Genomic DNA, 8,160 nt, shown 5'->3' with positions numbered 1-8,160 from the left:
AATATTGTAAAATATTCATAAGGGATGTTTTCATCTTAAGAAAAAGGTTCTTTCCGAGGGAAGAAAGGGGTTGAAATTAATCCATGAAACCTTGAAGATGAACACAATGTTGGAACAAGACAGCACTGATCCCATTACATAGAATAGAATAAAATAAAGTGTAGTTAAAAATATTAATATTGGATCAAATGTGACTACAAGGAAAATATGCTCTATTACGGCAGGTGGAATTTAACTAAATGATGTATCAGGTGCAATGAAATTATAAAACAAAATCGGACATTGAGTGAATATGCAATTAGTTTTTATATATGATATTAAAAAACGAATATATCATGTAAATTAAAAGAAAGAAAAGCACTGTCTACATATCAAAAGCAATACAGTTATATGGGATTAAAATCTAATATTAAATCTACTAATCAAGACAAAATAATAATTAGTTACAGTCCATTGTTTTCATGTCTTTCTCTTGCTGCGCTCTGATTGGTTGAATAAGTTTAATGGATATTTTATGCTCTGGGATTAGCCTGTCAGGCGGCAAATTCCATCTGCTGTACCACATTTACATTATATAAATCAGTGATCGAGTTCAAATATGAACCTTTGATTCAATCAAGCTTTTAAACATTCTTTTTCTGATAATCTTACCCACACTAAACGATGAAGTCCCGCCTGACAGACAAAACCTAGGGACGAAACAAACCCACGCTCAACAAAACAAACCCCGGAAATGAAAGGCGGAAAACTAGCTTCAACAAACACTGGAGTTCAGCGAAGTCAAGTAAATGAGGAACAAACGTGTCTGCGAACGACAACACGCGCCGGAAAGGAAAACACATTTTTAAATGTAGCCTCGAGGCTGCGAGAGTTTTAATGTCGCCGGGCCGCGGGGGTTCGGGGTGAAGTACACAGGTTAGCAGTTAGCCATTAGCTCAGCATGCTAACAGCTGGAGCTCAATCTGAAGTGTTTACAGTTTGCGATGCTACCAGTTTCCTCTGGTTTGTGCTGAGTGTTGTTTCTGCTGCAGGTGAGTGGTTGTGTAGCTGCTGCTGTTTGCTAACTGTGTTGTTTACCTCCACGTTTGTTTACAGACGCTACACACCTCAATGTGAACTGTTGTTCTCTCTGTGTGTGTATGCGTCAGGTTCCGTGTGGAGGAGTCGCTGCAGAGTTTAATGCCCGATCCTGGATCGAAGCCCGGTTCCTCCGCTGCCTCCGCCCGAGAGATCCGAGTGACATGACCTGACTCTGGGTTCACTGCTCCGCACCAGAATGGCCAGAATAGCCTGGTACCAAGAGAAGGTAACGTGAACGCAGCACGTTTACATCTGCACAGCAATCTCAATACCAAGATATAAAGTATTAAATAGAATAATCTAATGTCACGTTATCAGTGCAATGATAGTCTTATTTTGACATCAGTTATTTTATCCAAGTGAAAAGTTCTAGACGCTTTGGAGGGTAATAAAGAATAGTATAGAATAAAATTAGTTTAATTATGAATGTGGCAAACGTGAATATATATCACATTTGATAAACATTGTTTTTAGTGTAGTACACATTCTTATAAAGTGTTTTTATGTGTTTGCATTTAGAGTTTGTTTGCACATATTTTCATGTAATGTGTATATTATGTGAGTTTGTATATATTTATATATTATATTTGTATATGATTCTGATTCTTATTCTGACGTAATGGTTTTGTATGTTTATCAAAATAATATGTTGATCTTTATTTGCACATTATCTCTCTGCAATGTCTTTGAATGTATCGTGTTTATATCAAGTGTTTGCATATATTTTTACATGAGTCTATATAAAATTTGAGTCTGAAGCTTCACTTTATAAAAAACAATGTTTTTATAAACATTATATGAAAACAAAATATCTTCATGCGCATACATTTGTTTAAATCCTTCTTCCACTCACATAGATTCACACACACACACACACACACACACACAGTACATCCATGCTTGTGTAGTGGGGTAGATGACAAACCTTATTTGATCCTAACCTTAAATGTATTATATATTTATTCATAGAATTTATTTTTATTTTGTTGTTGTTACAGATCGGGGCCTACGATCAACAAGTCTGGGAGAAATCTCTTGAGAAGGCAGATCTAAATGTGAGACACCTGCAAATCAAATGAATAGATTGATTTATTTGTATGTGAATTACCACTAAATTGAAGTGTCCTTTTCATGTAGGGTTTAGACCGCAAACCAAAGAAGACCTGTTACATCAAACAAGACCTCATTGATGTTGATTTAGTAAGAGGTAAGAATAAATAATGAGATGTTTGTTGTTATTTTTGTTACTTAACCTGCAATGCTCTGCTCACCTATGTAGTTGTATGTTCCTCTAGCTTGAACTCTTTACCAAATACAGAGAAGTATGCTTTAAATATACATTAGTTTGATTGTCTACTGTGTAGTGAGATACCAATATTTGTAATTACCCTCAGGATCCACGTTCGGCAAAGCCAAACCCGAGAGTCCGTGGGCAGCATTGACTCGAAAGGGTCTGGTCCGAGTGCTGCTGTTCCCCTTCTTCTTCCAGTGGTGGATTCAGGTGACCTCCAGGTCCATCTCCTCATGTATCCTTGTCCTCTACTTCATGCAAGGTTAGAATCACTCCGATCAGTCACATTCATATATGGGCTGTGATTTTATTGGAAAAGGGCTCGAAATCTGAAAGGTTCTGAATGTTAAACATTGACATTATGACAGGAACCAGGGCTCAAGTACCACACTACTCATTATACTGTGGTTTTTTTTGTCTTGTAAAAATGAAAAATGTCGACCTGGCTCCAGAGGCGACAGATTTATTAGCTGGCTGAAGTTTTCTCATATGAAAACATCTATTTTACAGGCTTCATACACAGTGACTCTTTTTTTTAAAGACTCTGACATTTATATAATATTGAACCTGAACCTCTTGAAATCCACAGACTTTTTGATATTTTGCTTCTATTTTAAATCTATTACAGCTGAAAGTCAGTGTCTGCATTTGCTGCGCTCTCGGCCCTGTAACACCTGCGCAGCAGGAAGATCTCATTAGTGAGCATTGTTTTATAATGTCTCCCTTAAGAGACCATTTTGTTTATTGTTTCCAAATGCTTTGCTCCCCTCAGTGGCAGCGGTGGTGCTGTACTTGGAGGTCCCCGGGGCGAGTGCCAGCGAGGTGTTTGGACCCATTTGTCTGATGCTGCTGCTGGGCACTGTGCATTGCCAGATTGTGTCGACTGAGTCCAGCCGGTGGCCCTCGGGCAGTCCAGCTGCCAGCAGCACCACCAGCCCTGCGCGCAGAAGGAGGTGATTTTTCTCATTGCTAGGCAGTGCACACTCTCACCTCTCGGCATAAACCCACACATTATGCAGACAGATAGACTCTACCGTGCTGTGGCATGCTCTCACTCCTGGGGTTGTATACTGTATCTGCTCCATTCACCAACTCCTGTTTTTCAATGTTATTTTTGTTCTGTCTCCATTAGGCCGAAGAAAAGCAGAGGGGTGAAAAAATCCGAAGAAAAGAACAACAGAACGGACACACCACAGCCGGGGCCCTGGCCCTTTGAAGAGAGCCAACGTCTATACGGGAATGAGGAGAGGAGGGTACTGTCTTTAACTGAGCTGAGCTAATGTTCATTTGTAGAAAGTTTATTCTTCCAGTCTCAACATTGGCAGATTAATGAAACAAGTCATTGATGATACAAATGAACACCTGCATGATCAATGCAATTAATGACTCTCCTCAGCCGCGACTAGAGCTTCTGATCAATATTAGAACCCTCGTTAATGTCGTATTTACTCCTGGGTAATATCATTCATGTTCATTAGATCGTTGGATAGGCTTGTTATGTTGTTTATCTCTGTAAAGGATGGTTTTCAGAGTAACTGCAGTTTGAAAAAGTAAAAATAATATCATGCCTACTGATGCATTCGAAGAAAAACTAGCACCAGCAGATAAAATAAGAAAAAGAGGAAACATGAGCTGAAAAAACTAGAACCATAAAATATCTGATATTATATATATAAATGAGAAGTATTAGTCGCTGTAAAGAGGAGCCAATGTCGTGTATTTGTAAAAGGACTTACTGAAATTAAAGTTTTAAACATTTAAAAGAAGTTCTGAAGTACGATTTTTCATTATTAACCATTATAAAATGTGTTTCTACTTCAGGAATGATGCCTAATTTATTATTCAAAGTGATTAGTAAATGCATAAAAAATGAAACAAGAAAATGTAATTTGTATTTATGCATTTTTGATTTGGAATACATTGGTAAGATTCTGTGTTTGTGTCTTCATGTTGTCTTGCAGAACGTAAGAAGGTCTGGCTTTGGGGCATCTGATGAGTTCTCCAGTGAGGAGGAGGAGGAGCAGGAGGAGGGGATACAACCTGTTGAACAGATTCATGCTCCTGCTCATCCAGAGAGACCCCCTGCTGCATCTGCACTGGTGTCTTCTGTTAGAAAGAGAAAGCTGAAGTCCAACCCCAAACCTCAGGTAAACGTATCACTTCACTCTCTGTCAATGAAAGTCCAGGGACATTTAATGTTCAATGTACAACAACAATTAAATGTATTGTTTCTAATATGCAGTGTTTGATTTGAGAGCAGGAAGGGACTGGAGCCTCCGTATTGGCGAAGCCTCGAGAGGTGGAGCGTCTCAGGCCGAGCGTTGGCTCTCGTCCGGCCTCCGACACCGACGACACAATGTGGGAGGAGCTTCTCCAAGACCCCGACTCTGCCAGCACAGGTAGCAGTGACAGTGAGGGGAACGGGAGGTACAACGCCGGCCTGGCACTGCCACAAACCACCGCTCTGAGCAGTGACGATGAGAGCCTGCAGCAGGGGATCACCGGAGTAAGTCAATATCTGTCAAATGATTAATCAAGTCACTGAAAATGTTCTGTCAATTGACTGAATGATAAATCAAAAGTTTTTAGCAGCTCAATTAAGCTCAAGTAGCTCACCTTGTACATACACACTACATACAATACATGTAGTATATTCATTAATGGTTTTGCAGACTAGAAACCACCTGTTAACGGGCTGTTATCTGTTGTGCTCCTGTTTTAGAGCCAGCTCTCCTGGCTTCAGGCCTGTCATCCATCCAAGGACCGTGTCAGTGCCATAATATGGGAGCAGGGCGAGTGTAAGAAAGCCGACATGTCTGTGCTGGAGATCAGTGGGATCATCCTCACACGGGTAAACATGTTCCTATTTGTGCTGATTTAGACCAACAGTCTTGTCTGTCTGAGTTGCTGCAGCTTTTTATCAGTAAACAACATGTCGCCTGATTCTCTCTCCTGGAAACAGGTGAAGTTAGTGGAGCAGGGCATGGGTTACCTTGTCTTCGGTGGCCTCATGACCACCACACTGGCACTGCTTCCACTCGCCTTCCACTTGGCTCAGCATCTGGACATGTCGAGCCTTGGCTCCCTGGCTCTGACAGAACTGGCACAAAAGGTGGTCGGGCAGCATGGTATCAAGGCCTACGCCTTTTTCTTCATCACAACAGTGCAAAGAGTCTGCCTCACCGGACTGTTCTTCTTCATGATGTGTGTGGCGGAGAGAACGTACAAACAGGTGAGTGGTCACTGTTTGGTCTGAAGAAATCGACTGTGCTTTATTTCCAGTTCTGTCCATCCTCTGTGGCTTCTGTAATAAATCTGTAACAATAGTAATCTATGTAAGAATATATGAATCCACTAAAAGCTTTTACATAAAGAGAAGAGCTAAAGCCTCAGGATTTTGAAACTTAATCCCTTATCATTGGTATTGTCACGGTTTATTGGACCTTTTTAAATTATTGCACTTAATCCTGATTGTGTCATACACATTGATCCATCTTTTTATACACCCATGCCTCCCTCTAGTGGCATTTAGCAGGTAGTGTCTACAGACAGCACGATTGCCTACTTTCCTCTTTGCAGGACTGTGAAATTCTATCTCTTTCTCAGTATCTCTTACTGTTTGTCCACATTTCAACAGAGACTTGTATTTGCCAAATACTTCAGCCACATCACGTCAGGTCGCAAGGCCAAGAAATCAGAGATCCCTCACTTCCGGCTGAAGAAAGTCCAGAACATAAAGATGTGGTTGTCTCTTCGCTCTTTTCTGAGGGTTTGTAGTCTCCTTTTCTTTTATGACTTTGTTGTTTTACCACCAGAGGGCACTGACACACCTCTGTTTTCTAATGGTTCATCGTTAAGTTTCTTATTCTTTGCAGAGACGAGGGCCACAGCGCTCCGTTGATGTTATCGTCTCCACCATCTTCCTTTTGGCCCTTTCAATTTCATTCATCATTTGTGCCCAGGTCAGTAGATGTCCATTTACACATTTAATAATGCTCTGTAAACCTCTACCAAAGTGATGTGGACTGCAAATATCAACTATGCTGCTGCTTCTGTTCTTGCTCAGCTCCTGCGAAGCCACAAAACTTTCCTGGAGTCTCAGACAAACTGGGAGCTGATGGTGTGGGGCTCGTCCCTCATCCTCTTTCTGCTGCGGCTGGCCACACTGGGCTCAGAGACCAACTGCAAATACAGCAACTCGTCGGTGCTGCTCACTGAGCAGGTAAAGAGCCGAGGCTGCAGAACGTGCAGAGTTAAAGGTTATATCGGTTCTAGGAGTGACACTCTGATGAGTCAGCTGATTCATTATTAATATCAAAGTGTGGGTCAGTGCCGGGTTAAATAAATCACCAGGTCAAACAGTCTCCTCTTGGTTTCAGATCAACTTGTATCTCAAGATGGAGAAAAAGCCCAATAAGAAAGAAGAACTCGGGATCGTGAACAATGTTTTGAAACTGGCTACAAAGCTGATGAAGGTGAGCATGAGTTTGTCTGTTTTGGTTTTTCAGCATTGATTTACTGTTCAATATTAAATTGGTTTTCCTTCACAACTAAGTAGTTTCCCATGAAGACAAAAATGAGACAAAATGAAAAATGTAATACAACGCTTACAAACATTAAAGACTGTTCAAAAAGTAAAAATCATTTTAGCCAGAAAGAAAATATTTAGTTCTCAGTTTGAGACCCACTGGGAGAACCTATAGGACCTTTTTACTTATCTATAAGTGATTGCTGCTTCCCTTCATCAGGAGCTGGATACTCCGTTCAGACTTCTGGGTCTGACAGTGAACCCTCTGATCTATAACATCACCCGAGTGGTCATCCTGTCCGCTGTGTCCGCTGTGGTCAGCGACCTGCTCGGCTTCAACATCAGAGTGAGTGGACTCCTTCCTCTAAATGTTAAAAAAAGCAGCTCCTGGGTTTCTGTTTAACAGCTTAATGTTTTTATGACACTTGAAATACACTTGTTTTATGAATTTCTGCTGGTCTTTCCCTAACAAATGTCTCCGATTCATTTTCAGCTGTGGAAAATCAAGCCTTAATGTGAAAACGGCAAAACCACTACACGTCGGACACTGGTGACCAGAGATCTTTGTCTCAGCTGAAGAAAGCGTGCAAACCTACTGACAGTATATTCATCGTCTGTGCCTTCCGACTCCAACATCTGTCTGCGTCTCCTCAGTTCAACAGCCTGAGACGCTCTGACATCACTCTCACGCCGTCGCTGGCTCCTCACCTGGTGTTTCCCTCGGCCAATCCACTAACCCACTGCCTAACCTTTGACCCTTGAATGTTCCTGAGTCGAGCTCTGACGTCATTTCCAGCTTCTGTTGCATCAAATTTTTCCAAGTATGTTTTGTACAGATGTGTGAGATGTAAATAATTAAATACAGATAACGGATAGTTTATTCATCAGTATAATAATATAATTAACTATAAAACAAGCTGTCGGCTTTCTAGACTTTCTTTGGTGTCAGCTTTGATTTTAACCTTTTGTACTTGTACTTAACGAGGAAATATTGTGACTGTAAGTAGGGTTTATTTATTTGGGGGTTTCTGCTTAAGCACTTACACTTGTACTAGTACCTGTTAGTCATGACTCTGTGACCACTATCTGCCTTTTGTATCGAGGACCATTGTTGAACAAAATAACTATGCAAAGAGGGTTAAGGAATTCTTTGATAGAAGTAAATAAAATGTTTTTCATCCATGGAGGCTGGCCTCAGGTTTTCATTGCTGGTGCTCCATCCAGGGCCGTGGCAGCATGGTTGGCAAAGCAGGCAGCTATA

General features: G+C 41.0%; 1 protein-coding gene across 1 annotated transcript; it reads left to right on the top strand.

Annotated features, from left to right (window-relative positions):
• The first annotated feature begins 700 nt into the window (after window positions 1–700).
• phtf1 (putative homeodomain transcription factor 1) lies at window positions 701–8,083 on the top strand. Its single transcript, XM_053430722.1, has 17 exons — window positions 701–1,031; window positions 1,149–1,306; window positions 2,079–2,135; window positions 2,218–2,287; window positions 2,475–2,633; window positions 3,144–3,324; window positions 3,504–3,624; window positions 4,333–4,518; window positions 4,632–4,877; window positions 5,094–5,222; window positions 5,334–5,603; window positions 6,009–6,140; window positions 6,247–6,333; window positions 6,438–6,593; window positions 6,751–6,846; window positions 7,120–7,245; window positions 7,393–8,083. Exons 2-17 carry the CDS (start codon window positions 1,277–1,279, stop codon window positions 7,411–7,413), a joined length of 2,067 nt encoding a protein of 688 aa, XP_053286697.1. The 5' UTR covers window positions 701–1,031; window positions 1,149–1,276; the 3' UTR covers window positions 7,414–8,083.
• Window positions 8,084–8,160: the final 77 nt, after the last annotated feature.

This window comes from Pleuronectes platessa, chromosome 2 (genome assembly GCF_947347685.1).
Source record: "Pleuronectes platessa chromosome 2, fPlePla1.1, whole genome shotgun sequence".
Classification (NCBI taxonomy): Eukaryota; Metazoa; Chordata; class Actinopteri; order Pleuronectiformes; family Pleuronectidae; genus Pleuronectes; species Pleuronectes platessa.
The sequence above is the reverse complement of the archived record's forward strand: the minus strand, read 5'-3'. Positions and strand labels throughout refer to the sequence as shown.

Excerpts from the sequence above, each read along its gene's own strand:
- phtf1 (XM_053430722.1), top strand. The coding sequence starts at position 1,277 with ATGGCCAGAATAGCCTGGTACCAAGAGAAG. Across the intron at positions 3,325-3,503 it reads AGCCCTGCGCGCAGAAGGAG|GCCGAAGAAAAGCAGAGGGG; the intron begins GTGATTTTTCTC and ends TGTCTCCATTAG. Across the intron at positions 6,141-6,246 it reads CTCTTCGCTCTTTTCTGAGG|AGACGAGGGCCACAGCGCTC; the intron begins GTTTGTAGTCTC and ends TATTCTTTGCAG.